General features: G+C 32.7%; 3 protein-coding genes, 1 non-coding gene and 1 pseudogene across 4 annotated transcripts; 3 read left to right on the top strand and 2 right to left on the bottom strand.

The window, feature by feature from the left end:
* Nucleotides 1-660: 660 nt before the first annotated feature.
* Nucleotides 661-1372, top strand: LOC120201604 (agamous-like MADS-box protein AGL62). Its single transcript, XM_039202187.1, has 2 exons — nucleotides 661-933; nucleotides 1028-1372. Exons 1-2 carry the CDS (start codon nucleotides 661-663, stop codon nucleotides 1370-1372), a joined length of 618 nt encoding a protein of 205 aa, XP_039058118.1.
* Nucleotides 1373-5235: 3863 nt separating this feature from the next.
* LOC120201660 lies at nucleotides 5236-7024 on the top strand. The gene is made up of 2 exons (XM_039202231.1): nucleotides 5236-6013; nucleotides 6106-7024. Exons 1-2 carry the CDS (start codon nucleotides 5367-5369, stop codon nucleotides 6866-6868), a joined length of 1410 nt encoding a protein of 469 aa, XP_039058162.1. The 5' UTR covers nucleotides 5236-5366; the 3' UTR covers nucleotides 6869-7024.
* A 1050-nt stretch (nucleotides 7025-8074) lies between these two features.
* TRNAL-CAA lies at nucleotides 8075-8158 on the bottom strand. Its single transcript has one exon. It is a non-coding gene; the product is annotated as a tRNA-Leu (tRNA).
* Nucleotides 8159-9134: 976 nt separating this feature from the next.
* On the top strand, nucleotides 9135-10281 carry LOC120201664 (annotated as a pseudogene).
* Nucleotides 10282-10850: 569 nt separating this feature from the next.
* Nucleotides 10851-13946, bottom strand: LOC120201656 (potassium transporter 5-like). The gene is given in 9 exon segments (XM_039202227.1): nucleotides 10851-12017; nucleotides 12088-12342; nucleotides 12435-12549; nucleotides 12632-12684; nucleotides 12758-12898; nucleotides 12901-13017; nucleotides 13101-13139; nucleotides 13220-13691; nucleotides 13769-13946. Coding segments are annotated over 9 exon segments (2412 nt in total). The 5' UTR covers nucleotides 13940-13946; the 3' UTR covers nucleotides 10851-10968.
* Between the last annotated feature and the right edge of the window lie 9519 nt (nucleotides 13947-23465).

The following is a 23465-nucleotide window of genomic DNA, read 5'->3' as shown; positions in this document are numbered from 1 at the left end:
CCGACCGACCCGACCCAAAATAATAAAAAATTATTTTTATTCAATAAAAACAGTGACTTAATTGAAAATATATATATATAGGGGTATTATTGTAATTATTCCTAAATATATATGGTAAAATTATATATATTTTCGGGTCGGGTAATTGTCACCCTAAACCCGAACTCGACCCGAATATCACACTTAAAAAACCGACCCGACCCGACCAAAATAAAATTTTACCCGACCCGAATATATGAATTAGACACCTGACCTGAAATAATAAAAAATATTTTTATTCAATATATGAATAAGTTACCAAAAGATTGATGAGGGTAGTATGATCAAATTTTAATTCCCTCCAAAAGGGAATTGAATTCCATCCATTTTTGGATGAAATTCACTTTCTCTCATTTAATGGAAAGTTGAAGCCATGAGAGATTTCAATTCCCTTGAAAAACTTGAACAAAACATGAAAAAATGATGAAATTGGATTCTAATTTCCCCAATCTCAAAAAGATTTCATCCAATCAAACGTCACCTTAGTGTCTATATAAATGCATCATGACCAATTACTTCTCTCATTCCAAAACATACCCATCGCTGACCCTGTAGTGGTTTTTCTTGTTTTCTACAGGTTTAAACATAGAGAGAAAAAACTTAGGACGCCAAAAGATTAAGATGACAAACGAAAGCAATCTTCAAGTCACCTTTTCAAAGCGGCGAACTGGTCTGTTCAAGAAGGCCAGTGAAATTATCACCCTCTGTGGTGTTGAGCTCGCCCTTGTTGTCTTCTCGCCGGGTAACAAGGCCTTCTCTTTTGGCGTCCCTAGCGTTGACACTGTTATTGATCGTTATCTTGGTCGCAACCCACCGGAAACTTCAATAACTTCACAGATCGTCGAGGCTTGCCGTGAGTCTAATGTCCATCGACTCAACATGGAGCTTACTCAGGTTTGGTTATATCTTTCATTTTTTGCTTTGTTTTATTGAATAAAATTATGTATATTGTTCACGAGTCATTAGTATAAGGTGATGGGCCAATTAGAATCTCAAAAAAAAAAACGTGGTGAAGAGCTTCACCAAATGGAGAAAGCAAACCAACGACAACATTGGTTTTCAGTCACCAGTCGAGGAATTTTATCTCTCTCATCTCCTGCAACTCAAATCTGCCATGGATGGGTTGAAAAGGAATGTGCAAACGCAGAAGGTAGCTATTCTGAATGCAAATCCCCAGCAGTTTTACTTAGGTAGTTCAAGCCAAAGGCTGCAAATTCATGATTACAACAATAGTATGATGGATGGGGGATACCTTGTTCTTCCACCATCGAGATATAATCTCAATCGTTTTACAAGGATACAATGTCAATCCTTTGGAAGTATACAATATTAATCCTGCAAACAGATATAATACAAACAGCTCCCAAGAAATTAATATTTTTGGTCATGGATTTTGAAGGAGGATTCAATATTAACCCTCAATAACGTGATGTTCTTGATCCTCTTGGGTTTGGTCATCAAGGATTCGATATTTAATTATAACTTAAAATTATATAAAATTTTATTATTATGATTATGAGTTTTTACGTATTCAATTGGAGCTTGAAGGATGTTATAATGAACGTGAATTCTTAGTAAAACTAAACGCTTCAAAAGCATACGAATAATTATGTTATAAATACGGCTAAAAATAAATACTTCAAGAATATGAAAAAAGTAAAACGAGAAGAACGTTTATTTAGAGAGACAAGGGCATCAGAATATCGTCTAAAATGATATTTTTAAATAAATAATTTTAGAGATAAAATTAGAACAAAATGGGGTTTCGCATAGCGTAGGCTGGCCCATTAATCTTCTTAACTTTGGATCCTGAGGAAAACTCATCTTGAAATGATGCTAAATTTTGAAGGCCGGTGTCATCGTTTTGTGAGTTGGTCAATGGCGTGCTGAAATCCCATTGAAGCACAACACATAGTTTTGTTGGAATACCAATCACAAGTTGCATCATTAAAGTCACAGTTCCAATTTGATGTGAATGTTGATTGATGTGTCAAAGAACGAAACGTGCTCACATTTATATTTCAATAGTCGCCGATGAGACTTTCAAATTATAGTATGATCCACAATATTGAGATATGAAGTTAAATATTTATCATATACTAGTTTTTCTAAGGCTGTTAATTCGGTTAAAATCGAATTGAATTAATCATAATTGAATTATTATTTTTTAACAGTTAATCGAATCGATTTTTTTTCAAAAATATTAATCGAACCGAATAAATTTTGGTTAATTCGGTTAATTTTTAAATTAAGCACAAATTTTTAAAATTTTCTAATTTATATAAAAATTAAATATTTTTTAATTCAAAAAAAGTTTATAATTAATTTAAATAATATATAATTATAAAATAAAAATTTCGGATAAAATTTTTAATTAATTAATATTGATTTAGATTTTAAAGTTATTGGATCTTAAATTATTAATTGGATTTTAAATGGTTTGGGCTGAGCCCATATGCTATATATAATATATTTAACACTTTTTAATTAAAAACAGTTTACAATTAATTTAAATAATATATAATTATAAAATAAAAATTTTATATAATTTTTTTAATTGATTAATATTGATTTAGGTTTAAAAGTTATTGAATCTTAAATTATTAATTGAGTTTTAAATGGTTTAAGTTGAGCTTATATGTTATATTTAATACATTTAAAATTTAAAATTTAATTTCGGTTAATTCGGTTAATTAACCGATTTCGAACCGAATTAACCGTTAACTAAATTCTAAAAATTTTATTAACTGTTAACCGACCGAACTAATTCGATAACCAAACTAATTCGATTCGATCGGTTAACTAAATTAGTTGGATTATTTGAACACCCCTAAGTTTTTCCACATGTCTGTTATATTTTATTTTTTTTATTAATTACTTTTAGTTTACATAAATACTATTATAATCACGATTTTATTTATTGTTTTAACGAGATGAATAACCCAAAACAATTAATTTTAACTTTTCTCTTACTAATATTAATTAATTCTAATTATTACACATTTGAATTATGTAAATTATAATTATACTCGTAACACGTCTAACTAAATGCGTACATGTTTGAATGGTTATCCATGCAAATGTGGTCCTCAATCCTCATATCAAGACATAGAAGGGGGTTGGAGAAAGGGTGGATCCCATGCCACCTGAGTGTCCAAGCCGTATCCAACCAATGCTGTGAGTGGTAACAGCTGTGAACCAATGTTCGAGTATAGAGCCCGACAACCCACACACCACATTCCCACTTGTCCAACTCAATGGTCCAATCAAACAATCGACCATCTTTTCATTTAGTATAATCATATCTATTTATTTTATTAATCAATTTAAACAAAAGTAAAATTAGATTTTTGTTCTTCTAATTTTTTAGATTAAATGTGTAATAAGTATATATTATTTTAACTTTAATACTTTGTAATATTTAATCATAATTTCGTCTTTTCTAATATCTCATCTCGTTATATCTAATAATATTTAGGGTAAAATATACAAATGATCTCTCGATTATATTATACTATTTTGTTAAGTCATCGATTATCGAAAACTACAAAATAGTCCATCAATAATAGAGAGGTACTTTGTTGAGTCATAAACTATTAAAAGTTATAAAATGGTCACTCAACTATTCATTATGTTTCAAACTCATATTTTTTCGTTTAAAAATCAACAGTCGTTTAAGTTGGACGTTAATATGTTGATTGAGATATGATAGTCGTTTGAGATTATAAGATCAAATTTTATTATATTTTAATCAATATGTTAACGTCTAGCTCAGACGACCGTTAACTTTTTAACGGAAAAAGATAACGTTGGAACATAATAAATAGTCAATTGATTATTTTATAACTTTTAATAGTTGATAGACTCAATAAATTAACTATCTACCGTCGATAGACTATTTTATAATTTTTAATATTAGAGATATTTAAAAAAATAATATCTTATAATTAGAAAATCATTTGTGTCATTTATTTTAATATTTATAACCTATCTTAAATAATAATATTTTTCGCTACGTGGGGGTGAACTAAGAAAGGTAATAAAATTAAAGAAGGAAAAGCAAGAGATTTGAAAACGACAAAGAATTGGTATAGTGTTTAAATGTAAATAATTATCGTCATTGATGATGCCTGGCTGTCGCTGCCGCTGCCGCTGGCAAATGGCATCTTATGTATTTTGTGTACGTGCGCATTGTGCCAGCTCACGTCTTTGTAATCAACCCCCTTGCCGACCCATTATCCTATGTTAGAGAAAATGGTACCATGTGGCCTGTTCTAGATTGGGTTTTTGTGAACTTGGTCTTCGAAACCATCCGCAAGTAGTAATTTGAATTGAAGTGGAATTTCAAATCGCTGTCAAAATTCATTAATTGATTTACTTATATTTAATTTTTCGGCATTCCTCCTCCACTTGTTCTTAAGAGATGTTTCATTCACTTTGTATATAACGATGAGTTGATGGTTGTGATCATCTTTAATGATATATGTATTTTGACTTGAATGAAAAGAAAATTGTAAAGGTATAAGTGAATGAATATATGATCATATGAAATCATCAATAGATTCATCAGCTCATGTTGAATAAATGTAGTATTTTAGACTCGATATAAATTATATGATCGAATTTAAAATGTTATCAAACAAGAAATCATACTAAAAATCAATATCAAATAAAAAATATAAATAATGATCAAATGTATAATTATGTTTTAAGTAAAATCTAAATTCAATTATTAAGGAGAGTGTTATTCTTTCTAAATATGTGTTATTAATAATTAAGAAAGATTTTAAACAGATATTATATTGTAATCACTCAAATTATTAAAAAATTAAAAATACATTTGTGTAATTTATAATTTAATTTAAATAATTTAAATAATTAATACCTATGGAACCAAATTGATTCAAATTATCAAAAGTTCATCTCAGGCTTTTCCCTTTAATTCCTTGTATAAAAAATCAGAGGCAGAAATAATCAGGCGGCGAAATAAGTTAAATTTCAAACATGTTGAACGGATCTATGACAGCCAAGCGTTTGACTGATTGATCTCGAAGGCGTAACAGTAAGGTTGATCACACCATATCCTTCCCTCGTTGCCAGCTGCAACCCAGCTAATATTACAGCCTGTTTCCTCTCTCCCTAAACTTTCCTTTATGCTTACAGATCCCCTCTCTTTCTAAATTTGCCCTTACCCTTTTTATAATGCTTTAGTCGTCGTTCAAAGTCCATTAAGACTCAACACCAAGTATTTCAAAGGCTCGCAGCAGCAGCAGCCTCAAGGTAGTAGTAGAAGAAGAGGAAAAAGATTGTAACTTTGAAGCATAAGAATGGATCCGTGTCCTTTTGTACGGATCCTGATCGGTAATTTGGCCCTGAAGTTTCCGGTTTCAACAAAGCCCTCGCTTTCAAGGATCCATCCCTGGAGTTCTACTTCTCCATGTTACTTCAAGATCAAACTCAAGAACTTCCCTCATCAAGTGGGTTCTCTCCTTGTTATTTGCAACAACAACATCAGCCAGAACCCAGAGAGCTGCAAGGGTTCTTCGCAGAAATCGCTCGCTGCGTGTTTCAGTTTAAGCAAGTCTGAGATGGATAAGATTGTTTTAAAAGGGGGTTCATCGTGTAAGCTTTCTATCGAGGTTTATGCCGATCCTGATGGAAGTACCTGTGGATTGATGTCCGGGAAGTTGTTGGGGAAGATTTCGGTGCCGGTTGATCTACGTGGAGCGGAATCAAGGCCGTCTGTTGTTCATAATGGATGGATTGATATAGGCCAAAATAGAAACAAGAATGGATCATGTCCGCAGTTGTTTTTAACTGTCAGAACCGAACCAGACCCGAGATTTGTGTTCCAGTTTGGTGGTGAACCTGAGTGTAGTCCTCAGGTTTTTCAGGTTCAAGGGAACGTTAAACAGGCAGTTTTCACTTGCAAGTTTGGTTTCAGAAGCTCCAGTGATCGGAACTTGGGATCAAGGTTAGTTTTTCCCCTCGTGATCTCTCTTTGTTTCTCTGATATTTGTCTCTTGTAGAATTTTTTCTAAAGTTTCGTTTTTTATATTTATGCAGATCATCTTTGCCAGAATCAAGCGCTTCAAGAAATTGGCTACCATCTCTGAAAAAAACAGATAAAGAACAATCATCTAAAGAACGGAAAGGATGGTCCATTACAGTACATGATCTCTCAGGCTCTCCGGTAGCAATGGCGTCAATGGTGACCCCATTTGTTCCATCTCCCGGTTCGGACAAGGTGAGCCGTTCGAACCCAGGCGCATGGTTAATTCTCCGTCCAGAATGTGGAACCTGGAAGCCCTGGGGTCGCCTTGAGGCCTGGCGTGAGTCTGGTTTCACTGACGCTCTCGGTTACCGATTCGACCTCTTCCACGACGATATCGCCGCCACAGGCGCAACCAGCATCGTCTCCAGCTCCACCCTCAGCACCAAACTTGGCGGAAAATTCACCATGGACATGACAAATATCATATTAACCCCGTCTATAAGTCCACAAAGCAGCTGTGACTTCGAGTCAGGGTCACGTCCCGGGTCAAGACCAGGATCTGGATCAGGTTCAGATTTCGGGTTCGGCTTATCCCCTTCCCCGCTCAGCTTGTACAGGGGTGGTGGGTTCGTAATGTCATCGACGGTGGAAGGAGTAGGGAACTGCAGTAAACCGGAAGTGGAAGTAGGGGTACAGCACGTGACATGCACGGAGGATGCCGCCGCGTTTGTGGCGTTGGCAGCGGCTATGGATCTGAGCATGGATGCTTGTCGATCCTTCTCGCAGAAGTTGAGGAAAGAACTGAGACAACAAACTCAGAACTTGATCGATTAATGGGGTTTTGTCGTTTCACATTTTGTTTTTTTTTTCCCTTTTGGATTGAGATTCTTTCAACGGATAGAGAGCTAACAGCAATTTTAGAGCTCAATGTAAACCATTAGTTTTTGTACAGTGCGGATTGACAAGGCAGCAACTTTGTGTTTTTTTTCACTTAAATTCCTTTGGGATTTGTGATTTTTTTTCATTGTTTAATTCCATTTTTTTCTTGGATACTTTCTATTTGTTGTTTCAATATATATATGATGCTTTTGTCTGAGAATCCAGTGTTGAAAATGTGGAAGGAAATTATGTAAAAAACTATGAGCCTGTTGTGGCAGTAACCTCATGTATGATACTCTTTTGCGATTGAATTTTGCAGCTAATAAACTGTAAAATCAGTCGGATCTACTTCAACAACTAGCCCAAAAATTTAAATAGCAGTGTATTATTAAAATAATTGATACCTTCAATGATTTAAATTTACACAATCTGAATTTGAATTAGCCTGTAAAATTTTGGATTTATTTTGTGCTGTTCAAAGACGTCTCAGCCAGATTTTGAGTTTGGTCGTTAATGTCCTGGATGGATTCAGCTGTAAGATGAGAAGATGCAGATGATCTCAGAGATTGCTGCCGACAGACAGCACAGAGGGCAAGGCAATTAGTGTGGAAAATTATACATGCAAGTCATCATCGTCCGCAACTTCATTTTCGCAGCCAGACATGGGTGTGTCATGCCATCCTGTCAAGCATTTATGAAGGGATTGAATCAGGAGACATGTTGACAATTTTAACCGCGTATTTCATGTTACAAAAGGAAGCAACCATGAAGATGGATTCTTTGCTTCCGGCCGTTCACAAACAATTAATTCAACCAGCTTTTGCAATTGGTCTCACAAAGGTAGCAGACTAAGGGAATACGGTAATAGCACACAAGATGTCTTCAACTCCAAAAGATTTGATGCAAGCGCTTTGGATCAGTCTCTATAAACATAAGAGCCCTTTCCATGTAGAAACAGTCATCCGAAATCAGATTTCGTGTCTCACCATAAATTAAAAGATCCCCAGAAAACATAAATTAACTAGCAATACAAAACACATACTCATGCTTTGTACTGATGAAGAAAAGTATAACAATCAATTGCTTTCAACTCCCCAATATCATTTTTGCTGATGAATTCGCCCTACTGCTACTCTGCAAGAATTGAAAAAAAATGTAAATTGTCAGAAGTGGGATTTGCACCCACGCCCTCTCATGAAGACCAGAACTTGAGTCTGGCGCCTTGGACCACTCGGCCATCTTGACATTTTGGCCTAACAACCAAATTTTGTTATTAATATAAAAACCAAATAAATATGTAAAACCAAAAAACAAAGGAAAAAACATAGATAAAACGAAGATGAATATAAAACATGTTTATTCTCATAAGATTTGTATAATATGAACATGGCTATTTTTATTTTCCGTCCGAATTGTCAGAAGGCCGAGTGGTCTAATGCGTCAGACTCAAGTTCGTGTCTTCGTGAGAAGGCGTTGGTACAAATCCCGCTTCTGACAAATATCCTACGTTTCTTTTTCCTCAAAATGTTAGTTATACTTTCCTTCAACAGCAGTAAGCAATGTCAGAGAGTAGAAGAAAACTATTGTCATAAAATTGTAGAGATGGCAGTAGTCCAAGCCAATTTCATAACAAAATGCTTTAAAAGCGCTTACCTTTAAAATATGTTGCAGCAACCATTTTTCGAAGAGGATGGACTTCTGCTATTCAAGGATACTAAATTAAAGTTGAAGTTTTAAATTTGTAAACAGGTCATGATTTGAAGTCGGGTTGAAGGAACAGTTGAGTTAACCAACAAATAAAGCCATTTGAAACTCACGATGCTAAATAACCTAAACCACAAAGATTATAAGCATGATAAAAACAACTTAATGTTGGATCAATCAGCTTGCAGAAATATTAATGATTTTCCTTATGTTCTGCTTTGGTTAACTCGCTTTGAAGATAATCCACAGGAATAATGAAAACCACACATAAGGAATCAACTCGAAATGTCTTTGGAAATTTGCAAAAGGAGGGTTAGCTTGAATGATAGGTTGCTGCATGACATCTTGCAACATTCCTTTTTGCTTCCTGCTAAAGCTATTCCTCCAAACATTGCCTCCCTCTTTGTACTTTACCTGTATAATCCCATGCGATATATATATATATATATATATATATGTATGTATGTATCATGCAGCAACCTATCATTCCATATTACAGCCTTGGATCACTAGAGCCATGAATAGCTGTTTTAAGTGCAGGGGCCTTGTCATCAGTCTTCTTATCTCGAATCTCTTTCGAGTTTCACTAGCATCGGTTGTATCCACCGGAGATTGTAACAAAGACTTCTTGGTAATGTGGGCTCCTAATCATGTAAACACTTCATCTAATGGAAGGGAAAGAAGCTTGAAACTTGACCAAGAATCTGGTATGATGGGTACAAGTGAAAACTTTCTTTTTTATTTTTTTGTCAGGGTTCATGTTCTTATTCATCGTAATCAATATAGGATCCGGTTTTGCATCGAACCAGATGTTCTTGTTCGGTCGAATAGACATGCAAATTAAACTAGTACCTGGGAACTCTGCAGGAACAGTATTGGCCTACTATGTAAGCAAAACATTGAACTCTTTTGTTTTCCTCCATTTCTGTGCTTCTGATATTGACCGAATCACTTTGCCATCGCAGTTGGCATCGGATCAGCCTAATCGAGAAGAGATAGATTTCGAATTTCTCGGCAATGTGAGTGGGGAGCCATATATAGTGCAAACAAATATCTATGTCGACGGTTTCGACAACCGTGAGGAGAGGATTTACTTATGGTTTGATCCAACAGAGGACTATCATACATATTCCATACTATGGAACCTTCACCAAATAGTGTAAATCTCCTTTTGATTATACATATTTTTCTACTCTAGTTCATGAAAACATCATGGATGATCTAGATGGTATCATTTTCAATATTCTTTTTTTCAGGTTTATGGTAGATTCAATTCCTATTAGATTATATAGAAACCATGCAGACAAGGGAGTTGCATATCCTGGATGGCAACCAATGAGCATCAAAATCAGCCTATGGAACGGGGAGAGCTGGGCGACACGTGGCGGGTTGGACAAAATCGATTGGTCAAAGGGTCCCTTCATAGCCCCCATTCAAGGATTACAGGATCGATGCCTGTATTTGGAAAGGGAACCCAAGGTTTTGTAGGGCAGATAGCTCAGATAATTGGTGGAATAAACCCAGAATGAGCAGAAGAGATGGTTCAAGTGGGTTAGGAAGTACCACATGGTTTATGACTATTGCCAAGACAATCAAAGATTCCAAAATAGTCTTCCCAAGGAATGCTTCCTTCCCAAGTATTAATACAAAATAAGCAGCAGATGGTTTTTAAAATGATTGTATAATTTTAATTTCTATATAATGTTTTTACATTTCTATCGATCATTCACGCGTTTTTCATAGCTCCTATCATCGTCTTCATGCTGTCATTCATTCTTCTTTTGTTTCAATCTCTTCTTTACTTTTCGTTCGCCCTAAATTCCGCAACCACCCACTTACAACATCACATCACAACTAATCACCACTCATCCAACGATTTTTTCGAACTCTCATCGCAGTTTTGCTCACCGTAGTCATTGCAATATCTCCACCCACCCGTCGTCATCCATCGTCACTTTTCTGCGAATCACATACTAATCTTCTCTCTCACAGTCACCTGACTTACGTTGTCCCTAGCTTCCAGCCTTTCGTTGAAAACTCAGTTTTCAAAATGGAGGAAAAAATTTATTGAGAGGTGTGACAGAATCCGATGATTGTAAGACCTGAAGAAAACTGTAAGGGATCGACGAGGGGTGTGCGGTCGATGTTAACTCCACCAAATGAGGAGATCGAACGGAGATTAACTTTTAACACGTGACAACCGCGTCCGTATCAGTGAAATTTTATTAACAAGAAGCAAACATACATATTATTGCCAAAGCCATTACACTGTACGTATATTACACACACGTATATATATATATATACTTCTTTTGACTCCACGAAGCTCACCTTACATTTCACCGAGTATTCTAAATCTCGTATGTCATTCCGACCCTTAGAAGCCTGGATTGTGGTATCATCATCACTTTCTCACCTTGCCTGAAGTTCCTCCTCAGAAAATTATACATATAATCCACAATTATCTTCTTCATGAACGAAGAATTCGGTTCAGCCATCACTTCAGCTTCTCCTAGGAGGTAAATAACTCCATCGTCCTTTGCTTTCTCAACAAACTGCAGCTCCTCTTCGGCTCCTGCTATCGGTGCGGATACAATCCGGGTGGATGAGTTTGTCGATCGTGCCACATTGATCGACTGGATGGATGCAGAGGATGTACGAGATTGATTGATCTGGTTTAGCGTTTCCTCAACAAAAACAGCCCTTTTGCTGCTTCCTTTCTCTTTTCCTTGATTTACGATAAGAGCAGTAGTTTGTTCAACCGCCTCTGTCTCACCTTCGGCTATGTAATGTTCATGACGGATGAATTCCTTCAACTTCTCAATCAGTTGTTTCTCGAACACGTCAGGGGTTCCCATCGTATCCTTGTAGCCGTATCTTACAACGCAGCGGAACATTCTATGTTCTCTTGGTTCGATGTGTCGAAAGAGGAACTTCTCCTCCAATGCCACTTTGGTGATCGGAAGATTCTTAATTGAGACAAAGACTAGAACTGAATGGATGGAAGGTATGCTGGAAATGAAATGAGGGAAAATGGGAGGTATGCCTTGAACCAGCTCCGAGTACAAAAGACCAATTCCCGGCACCCGATTTATCTTCGGATCTTCCACCAGTTGTTTAACATGTTCATTAGAAACCTTATTATTCAGCTCGAATTCGTATCGTTTTTGGTGCACGTAGTGCCATGTTCCCATGATTGTCATGAGGACAAGAGATAATGCCAGTGGAAGGTAGCCGCCTTGAACGAATTTATACAAGACGGACGAGAGATATACAGACTCGACGGCACCGAAGAACACAACGAAGAGGAGAATCCACAATATGTTCGTCTTCCATATCACTAGCATGATAAGGGTAACCATGCCTGTTGTGATCAACATCACAGCCACAACAGCAATTCCTATATACACAAAGAGTAACGAAGTTAGTTTCTCTGGTATCCAAGACTAAACAGAGTACTTGAAAATTACCATAAGCGTGGCCGATCTTTTCAGTCGTTCTGAATGCAACGGTGACGATAACGCAGGCAATCATGAGCATGTAGTTGATGTCCGGTATATAAACCTGACCCTCGTACTTAGCCGAGGTGTGCACCACCTTAACTCTGGGAAAACAACCCAGAGTTAAGGACTGAGAGATAATTGAAAATGCTCCGGAAATCATAGCTTGGCTAGCAATAATGGAAGCAGCAACAGCTACAACAAATGTTGGCCAATACAATGGATCTACATATCCAAAATAAGTTACAATTCATCAGAAAAAAAGTTTCAGAAACAGGAGTACTTTAGATTCTAGTTCTTTAACAGAAATTCTTTACCTGGAATAGATTTGTAGAAAGTATCGCCGACGTTTTCCGGGTGTTGGGTTAGGTAGGCTGCTTGGCCACTATATGCAATGAGTAAAGAAGGCAAGGTAATGGTGGAGAAACTAATCTGCAGTTCCATGTATATAGTTAAACAGATTCGAAGACTAGATAAAAAAATGAAAGCAATTTGCTTTACGAAGTAAACTTACTTGAACTGCTCGAACATTGAAGTGACCCAGATCAGCAAACATAGCTTCCGTCCCTATTTGAAATGTTCAAACAATTTAGTCATAAAGGAGAAGTGTGAAAACAACATATATAGCTATGGAACTCACCTGTAATGCAAAGAACTACTCCACCAAGAGATACCCACCCGTCCTTGCCGCTTCTTCTGAAGTAATCCACAATATATAATGGATTAAACGCGCGGAGTACACCCCAACCATACGTGAAGAGGTTGTATAAACCGATGCCATGATAAAGGAAAACCACAGGCATACGATCGGAGCAAATGAATATCCCACTTTGTCAGTTCCAAATCGTTGAACACAGAATAGGATGATCAGAATCGCCACGGAAATTCCCACCACAGCGTCTGAAAATGCAATAAATTCCACGTCAAAATATATAATTTGTATTGAAAGATTTATTGGATTGTAATAATGGTGAAGTTTGTACCTTGTCCTAAGGATTTGATGCCACCAACCGCAGAAAGAACTGTCGAAAAAAAGATATTTAGTCATTTAGGGAAGAGATAATTCATCGTCTTGATCAAATCGATCGTGGTGATAAAATACCAGAGATCGATGGGGTCAAAACCCCGTCTCCTATAACCATCGAAGTGCCGAGGATAGTGATCAAGAAAAGACCGACTTTTGCAAGTGAGCTGTTCTCGATCTTCCCTCTGATTTTATGCGCCCGCTTGAACTGGTTCGATGGAGTGTCCAACCGGTAGTTTGAAAGCTCTCGATCCTCCGGTTGTTGATTCGGGATCAAGCTCATTTTCACGTGTCGGCACATCAAGGAATAGAGCGCAAAGGTTCCACCTTCACCATTGTCATTGGCTCTCAAAACGATGAATGCGTACTTGAAGAAAGGGATGAGAATTATGGAGTAGATGATGAGGGAGAGGACGGCAATAAGGTTGTCTGGGTGGCCAATGCCGTTGGTGAAAGTGCTGGCGTATACATAAAGCGGTGAAGTTCCGATATCTCCGTAGATCACTCCGACCGACTGAAATGCCAAACTCAACGTCGTCGCCCAATTCACCTGAACAAAATTACAACCCCTTTTAACAGAAATGCCAAGGAAAGCAAAGTTTTTAGCTTTTAGGCAATGAAGATAACCTTGGAATGGGTGTGCTTGGCTTCGGCAAAAGAGAGTCTACCGGCCTCCAAATTGAGAGAATCGACACGGCGGAGCTTGGCCCACGAGAACTTTCGATCTTTCAGTCGGTTTTTATCAGCTTCTGCTGTGATCTCTAACTCTTCAGGCGCTTTCTCCAAGTTTTCCGCCATACCTGAGTTCTTGCAATGACCGGAGGAAGGATTGTCCGCATGGCATTTATAGGCATTCAAGTCAAACGCTTTCTCTAATTATTTGTATTTATTATATAAATTAAGTCATCTCCTCTAGTAAAAGACGTCTCTAATTCGATTAATTAAATTATAAAATATGTATATTTTGTTGATAATTAAAAAAATGTAAAATATATAAATTGTTCCTGATTATAAGATATTATTTTGTTAAGTCTTTCAACTAAGTTATAAAGCGATATTCTACTATAGGACGTTGCTTGTTGAGTTTATCTATTATGAAAAGTTACAAAATGGTCACCCCACAATTCCTAATGTTCTAAACTCGTCCTTTTTCTTTAAAAAAATAACGATCATCTGAGTTGGATGTTAACAAAAAAACAAATGATTAAGATATGATAATCGAGTGATCATTTTGTGACTTTTAATAGTTATGGGACTTAACAAAAGCAACATCCTATATAGTCAGAGACTGTTTGCTTACTGCACTCTTAAAAAATTTAACAGATATTATCTTATGATCACGTTAATCTAATTAAAAATAAAATTTAACAGATATTAACTTATGATCACGTTAATCTAATTAAAAATAAAATTAATATTTAAATTTATAAAATGATGGATATAAAATTAATATTTGTGTCTCATTTGAAGGAAACTAAAAATAACTGTAATTATTTGTAAATTAATGGAATCATTAAACATCCTGTTTTGTCCCAATCCAACCCCAAAGGCCAACACCCAAAAAAGTAAACTTGGGAATCGAAAGTTTATTAATTTGAAAATCGATAATGAAACCTATTTAATTTGTTATTATTGGTATTTTAATGTTGATTATACCTCTAACTGCCATTGCTGATCATGACTATTACTCCTATATAAAATTCATACATTATTAAGTTGTCATATGATGAATATTATTGCTTTATTATTTATATTATTCAATAATTAAAAAAACTGCTAAAGTTTACTTTTAGTGCGAAGTTGTCAGCCTAATAAAACAAAACTATATTATAAAGTATTTTAATAAATTTCTGTTAGAATATTTCAAAGCCTTTGTTTGTCATGAATCCTGGTCCTCTTTCTTATGGTGCAACTTTACGGAATGTAAGATTATCAGTGGGAATAAAAGATTATCAGTGGAAATAAAAGATTATCAGTGGGAATAAAAGATTATCAGTTGAAATAAAAGATTACCAGGGAATAGGATTATTGAGAATGTTGTATTTTGTGTTTGGATGGTTTAGCAGGAATGTAAGATTACCGTATTTGGTTAAAGAAATAAATGATTATTGTAATGTATATTTGATCAAATTATCCTTATTATATATTTGTATAATATTACAAATTGTAAAATATTTATATATTTTCTTTAAAAAATTAAATTCATAATATTTATAATTTTTTTTACAAAATTAAAAATATAAAAAAGGTTTAATGAAAGGGTAAAAAAAAATTTTACCCCTGAACTTCATATAAAATTTTAATTATAGATTTTTTTTTTGTAAATCTAAAATAATTTAAGGATAAATTTGTAATTTAACATTCGTAGAATTTTTATTATTCAATGACAGAAGAAGGATATTTTTGAAAAATAATAATAATTTAAGGGTATTTTAGTCCAAAATGTCGATAATGTTACAATACCTAAGGGAAGGGAGATAATGACATTTCTGGTAATATACCCAAAAAAAATCTACTATTGGTAATAAAACATTATCAGGAATGAGATTTCCAGCCAACCAAACATGGGAATGTGAGATTCACATCCTATGAAAATCCCACAATCCTTGAACCAAACATTCTCTTAGGATGGGATTAACATGGGCACAACCTAGGAGGCTCCCCTAAATATGGTCATAATTTTTAGAATAAAATTAAGGGTAAAATACGCCAATGGCCTCCGACTATAGAGTATTATTTCGTTGAGCCTTCTGACTATTAAATGTTACAAAATGATTATTTTGACTAGAAGACATTACTTTGTTGAGTCATCTGACTATTGAAAATTATAAAATGGTCCTCTAACTATTCATATGTTCCAAACTCATCATTTTTCGTTAAAAGTTAACATGACGACTGAATTATGCTAAAATCTTAAACGAGTATCATATCTCAGGTAATATGTTAACGTCCACCTCAGACGACTATAAATTTTTTATTGAAAAAGGACGATGTGGGAACATATGAATACTCAGGTAACCATTTTATAACTTTTAATTGTAAATGGACTCAACAAAGCAATACCATATAGTCAAATGACCATTTTATAACTTTTAATAGTTGAAGAACTTAAAAAAGTAACGCCCTATAATCCGTAAACCATTTGTGTATCTTACCCTAAAATTAAATGAACAAAAATCAATTAGATAACTTGAATAGATAAATGAGACGATCCACGATATTTGAATGTTATATTTATTAAGATGTACATGAAATAAATTATCTTAATGGTTAAAGGAATCGTTAATGTTCCTAAAGGTTAAGGGTTCGAACGCCAGCACCTACAATGATGATTGAACGTTCATTGTTAAATAGTTGAGAGTATTTAAAACATATACTATTTTGTAATCACTTTTAGCTTAATCAAAAAAATATTTATTAAGATGTTAATGATAGTTTATTAATTAAATTAATTTATATTGGCGTAATATATTTTTTTAACAGTTTAATAACGTCGTAAAAGAATTTTATAATAAATTAAAATGTCCAAAGATATAGACAGAATATAATTATAACAATATATATAAGAAGGGTAAACTGCATGAAGACCATTTAATTATGTGGTAGATTCTATTTAGACCATTGATCTATTAATTTTGTTAATTAAGTCACTTATCGTTATCTTTTAATGGGAATATTGATGTGATAATTAAGAAAATTCATATATTTAATCCTTTATATTTATAATTAATCAATTTAGTCTTAATTAAAAAGTTTAATAAATTGAACCCTTATATTTATACAATTAATCAATTTAATCAGCTTTGTTTATAGGTTTTCATCCATAAGCTTCAGCACCTCTTGCTTCAACAATGATTTTTCATGGCACTCTTGTATAACTTTAATATACATTTTGGCAAAACCAACACAAAAAAGATGTCTAACACAAGTGGTTAAACGTCTAACCCCTTTTTTTATCTTTAATAGATACTGACACATGTCATCGAGATAAACATGTTTATTTTGTTGATTTTGTCAAAATTCTCGTTAATTTTTTAATGGCGGAGGACGAAAACAGAAATGAAACATGACATCATGTATAATTTTAGAAAATTACAATTGAATGAAAAATAAAAATGTAAAAATAAATGAATGACTAAATAGATAATTTGCCCATAAATAACCTGTTTAATATCATAATTATTAGAACCTATGAATCCAGTGTTTAAAATACGTACGCACATCAATAATCAACGAGGCCAGCGTCATTGAAATAGACGTGGAATGACAAAATTATTATATCATGATGCAATGTTGCAATAATTACTCGTATATGTTTTATTATATTTCAGTGGCACTACAAAACAAGACACCTGAAATTTAAATATTTAAGTTTTGGTGCAATAATTCTGAGTTTGTTAGGGTTAGTAAAGGTTGAAGTTTTGATGTATTAAATATTTAATTTAAATTTATTATGTATAAATTATAATTTAGATTCTTTTAAAATTTTATTTTAGTTTAAATGTAGTTTGAATATATTTAAAACATTTTTATTATAATCTATTTGAATACATGTTTCTTAAAATGGTGATTATAGTCTAACATGACAATTTTATTGCGTTTTTTTTATTTTTTAAATTTTTTTTATCAAATCGATCCAAACATGGCATAATAATAGCAATTTTAAATTATAAAAAATAGTTGCTTTCATAATTCTAGTGAGGATAAAATAATTATAATTTTTCAAAATTTTATGAAATTATGGTAAAATGAAAAACTAACTAATGTTATCATTATTGTTTCATCACATTTGAGTTAATTTAATAAAAAAAAATTTAAAGTCAAAAGAAACATAATAAAATGATTAAACTAATAAAGTTAAGGGGTCTAAAAGGTTATTCTCCCAAAACAAAATAAAAAACATTTTGTTCACCATCTTGATGGCGAATGGTATTGACTTTATAAATTTATAAATTAAGAATAAAAAGTTAAATGTACGAATCGTAGGAACTTGCTGGTATGCATGTCACTTTAATTCTGGTATAATCATATTTTTGCCCCCTTCATTTGACCAAGTTAACTATTTTGGCTTTAAAATTTTATTGCATGTAAATGCTAAGGTAAAACTAGGGAGTTGTAAGGTTATCTCTTTGTCCTCAAAAGAAATAACAAATTAGTGAATTTGTTAGAAAATCCTTGGTGAGGAGCTAAGGTAATAGACGTAGACTTTGGTTGAGAAAGTCGAACCACTATAAATCGTTGTGCAATTCTCTATCTTTCAATCTCCTTACTCCCTAAACACAAAACCGTTCCGACCCCTCTTTGCAAACCGTTCCGGTTGTCGATTCGAGCTTCCGAAAATCCCAACAAAAAAATTTAATAAATTTAACCCTTATATTTATAAAATTAATCAATTCAATCAGCTTTGTTTATAGTCTCCCTCATGGAATTTGTTTTCATCCATAAGCTTCATCAGCTCTTGCTTCAACAAGATTTTTCGTGGCACTCTTGTATAACTTTAATATATGCGACCTCTACTCGTGAATATTTCCCTTGATTTTGTCTTTAATAGATAATGACACGTGTCATAGAGATAGACATATTTATTATATTTATTTTGCCAAAATCCTCGCTAATTTTTTAAGGATGAATGACTAAAACAGAAATAAAACGCAGCGTCATATATAAATTTAGAAAATTACAGTTGAATGAAAAATAGAAACATAAAAATAAATGAATGACTAAATAGATAATTTACCCATAAATAACCTGTTTAATATCAGAATTATTATAAACTATGAATCCAGTGTTTAAAATTTTTACACACATCAATAATCAACGAGGCCAACGTCATTGAAACAGACGTGGAATGACAAAAACTAATTATAATTTTTCAAAATTTTATGAAATTATGGTAAAATGAAAAACTAACTGATGTTATCATTATTGTTTCATCACATTTGACTTAATTTAATAAAAAAAAATTAAAGTCAAAAGGAACAAAATAAAATGATTAAACTAATAAATTTAAGGGGTCAAAAAGGTTATTCTCCCAAAAACAAAATAAAAAACATTTTGTTCACCATCTTGATGGCGAATGGCATTGACTTCATAAATTTATAAATTAGGAATTAAAAGTCAAATGTACGAATCGTAGGAACTTGCTGGCATGTTTCCTATGTCAGTTTCATGTCCGTAGCATGTCACTTTAATTTTGGTATAATCATATTTTTGTCCCTTCCATTTTACCAATTTAACTATTTTGCCTTTAAAATTTTTATTGCATTTTCTTTTGCACTCGAATTTTTATTTTGTCAAATTGAGCAAATATGATGAAACAATAACTTCACTTTTAAACTAATGTAAACTATTTTTTCTCAAATCATAAAAAAATTGAAAAAAAACTAATATATCCTTATTAAAATGATTATATTATTATTTTAATGAGAATAAAATAATATTATTATTTTGTCACGTTTGGATTAATTTGATAAAATAATAAAATTTAAGGGTAAAAATAACATAATAAAAGTTTAAGAAATAAAATGATTAAACTGATAAAATTAAAGGGCTAATAAATCAACCAACAAAAGTTGGTTCTAGCGGTAAGCAGCTTGATATCGCTTAAGCAAAATCTCGAATTCGAGTAATTGTGTATGCAAAAAATTCATGCTGTAAGCTCAGTTATCAAAATTACGTATGCGACGCGAGTCTATCTGAATTAGGTAAGACAAAGCCTTAGAACTGGGAGGGAAAAAAACTAATAAGTCACTCGGATTTTTTAATGTCTAATGCACGTAGTGTTTGGTATTATATTAGGTTTGAATTAAATTCAAAGTCAATTAAACACATAAATTGAAAATAACTTTATTTATACACTAAATTGTGTAGAATACGTAAATAATCATTCAATTCTAGGATATTTTTTTAATTAAATCTTTCAATTATAATTTTTTTTTAAAATAACCACATACGTTAAAATGACACATATCTAATTATTTATTAAAATGACATTTTTCAAGTCACGTACGTTAAAACGCACTACGTTATACATATTTTTGAAAGATGCACACTTTTGGAAGACAAACCTCACCAATTACACTTTTGACAAAATCTGACTCTAGTTCGGGTTAACACGTGTCTTCGACACATACTATATATATTCGATATTTTTGAAAAAATATGAAACATTTTCTGATATTTTTTCATTTTATTCTATTTTGGTCATTTTCAGTGTTAGTTTGGTCATGTTTTGCTCAAAATCCGAAAAATATGTGTTTCATCAGTCATGTTTTTATGATAGTGTCACATGTAAAAGCGCATCCAATCATTCATGCCTTTCAAGGTTTAGGTGTCATGTGTGCAAAGACATACCCAATCAATCGGACTATTTTCGATTTTTCATCTAAAATATGTTATTTTGATTAATAATTAGAAATAAATTTTAGATATATTTAATTAAAAGCCATTATCCCGACGCACGAGTAAAATTAATTTTGAATAATCTAAAATAATGTATAAAAAGTTTTAATCTCAAATATTTAACTTTTTAAATAAGTTTAAAATCTCTAAACCATTTTGGTTTTTAAGAATTGACTTTTTAAAATAGGTTTAAAAAATTAAAACCCCTTTTTTCAAATGTAAAACAAAGAACAAAAGAATCCAAAAGCTTGATTTGTGAGCAAACTCGATAGAAAGAGACAACAATATTTTACTTCAATAATTCCACTAAAATTAAGTAAGCACATCAACGATTCACGCCAAACTCAATTATTACAGTTTTTTTTATTTACACTTAATAGAGACATAAGCTGTTTTATACGCAACCGTACGCTTAGGTCGGTATATTGAAACGGTCTCTGTGGGAAAGTACCGATCCTGTTGTATAAAATAAAACTACACTTTCCAGCACTACAAAATCATTCAAAGTAATAATTATTTTTATGGGTTAATATATTGAAATAGCAGATTCAAGTGTACAAGCAACATCCATGAAATGGAGTTTTACCCATGGTAATGCCACCCCCATTTGCATCACCATGCATGCTTACTCCAAAGTCAAATCTACAGTTTCTAAAATCTGACTAATACTTCAATTTCTTTCAAGTAATTAATATAGAGATAAAGTAATCAAATGATTTTCGACCTACGTTGTTTTGTTGAGACTTCGACTATTAAAAATTATAAAATTGTCTTTCGACTATAGGACACTGTTTTGTTGAGTCATCTGATTATTAAAAATAAAAAAAATGGTCATCCGACTATTCATATGTTTCAAACTCGTTATTTCCATTAAAAATATTGATCCTCTGAGTTGAACGTTAACATGCTGACTAAGATATGATAAAAAGCTGATCCCAAAATAGTTTGAGATGTATTTTATGGACCGAGTCTCTGTTTACGTTATATCGTCAAGTCTGTGTCTGACAATTATTTCATCGAGCCAATGCTTGAAAGCAACAACATTGTCAGTAGACATCCTTAAATATGATTTTATCGTACCTTACTCAACAAGTTAACGTCCAACTCATACGGATGTAATTTTTTTAAATAGAAAAAGACGAGTTTAGAATATATGAATAGTCAGATGACTCAACAAAACAACGTCTTATAATTGGAGGATTATTTGAGTACTCTACCCTTAATATAAATTATTTATTAAACTTAACTCAAATATATAGATCATATTTTAAATATTAAAATCACGTCAGATTTCGTCACGAAAATAAATGAAACCGTTGATAACATCTATCTCAAATATTGTATTAATTTTTTATTTGTATTATCCATCTTTCAAGATCGATTACTAAACTAGTTGACAGATCAATAGGGACGTTCTCCGAGGTAGTTCCCCGGAGGATCGTAGTTGCAAATCACAAACCACCAGCCACTGTTGCACTCAACCCTAGCACACCCAAGCCGGGTCGAGTTTCGCCAAACGACCTGCGTATAATGCAAACACTGTCGGCCGGTACATTCATTGGCGGTGTAGTCATAGTGAGGCTTCTCGTCGACCCAAAATTTCACCGCTTCTGCACCGGTACATTTATTGTGTCTTTGAAATGAGACTTATGGTTTGAAACATATGTAACCTTAATTATATCTAACACATTAAAACAATTTGATCATAAAAATAAATAACTTACCTTATATGTTGGTGTATCAGATTTTTGTTTTGTCAAAAAATCTTAAATAGATAACACATTAATGATCATGCGTCTGTGATGCATTTTATATCCTATAATAGATCCTATTCTTTTAGTTTATTCGGAGAGTTGATGATTATTCATAATTATTATATTGACACCAACAAAGAGTTTGATCAATGTTTTATTTTTGTCTAATTAGTACTTATTATTTAAAGTCTAATTTAATTAAATTTATGGAATGAACAATATAAGACAAATCTTTTTAAAAAATAATACTTATTTTAATTAATAAAATGAATTATATATATATATATTATATGAGTTTTGATATAAAAAATCGAATCAAATTTCAGATCAGATGGGATCCCCCTAATTTTGGATTGAGCGAAAAAACGGATAAAGATGTTTAAATTTTAGATCATATTCAAATAAATAAAAAATCCAATTCGACCCAATCTGACCTAACTTATAACTAGGGGCATATGTACATCACTCCCTAAGTTGCATATCCATTATTTTGAGAAAATTGTTAAATTTAGTTTAATTTGTTAATGAGAACAGAAAAAAAAGAAAATTTGCTTATCCAAAATTTTTTAGAATAGGGTTTTAAAATTTTGTACCTCATTTTTAAATTTCTAGGTATGCCACTACTCATAACCTCCTAGACAAAATCTCCCAACTATGTGATAGTGTCAGTTAAGGGTGTGCAAAAAGATTCGATACAAAAATTCATATATCTGATTCATATTTAGATTTTCGCATAATTCAGATCGGATATTCAAAAAAATGGATAGTCAAATCAGATGTAGATTAGATAAATTCCAATATTGGATTATCCAAAAATCTGAAAAAATTGACCTTTAGATTTTATATAGCCTTTAGCCTTAATAAATGAGTAATACACTAACCCATTAAAGCTTTAGCCCAATAAAAATAGGATATTTAATTATTTATAGTATATAGAGTAGATGTGTCAAATAAGTTGCAAAAAGTCACAAAATATAAAATATAAATTAATTTTATATTATGATTCGAATATACGATTCAAAAAATTGAATATATGATTTCGTAAATCAGATACAAATCACTATTTTAATTATTCGAAATTTTGGATATCTAAATTTTTAGATCGGATTGAATTTGATATCTGAATTTGCACACTCCTAATATTAGTAGAGTAGGATGGCTCAAATGTG

The sequence above is a fragment of the Hibiscus syriacus genome, unplaced genomic scaffold (assembly GCF_006381635.1).
Source record: "Hibiscus syriacus cultivar Baekdansim isolate YM2019G1 unplaced genomic scaffold, ASM638163v2 tig00007895_pilon, whole genome shotgun sequence".
Taxonomy (NCBI): domain Eukaryota; kingdom Viridiplantae; phylum Streptophyta; class Magnoliopsida; order Malvales; family Malvaceae; genus Hibiscus; species Hibiscus syriacus.
This window is presented reverse-complemented; position numbering and strand designations above follow the sequence as displayed.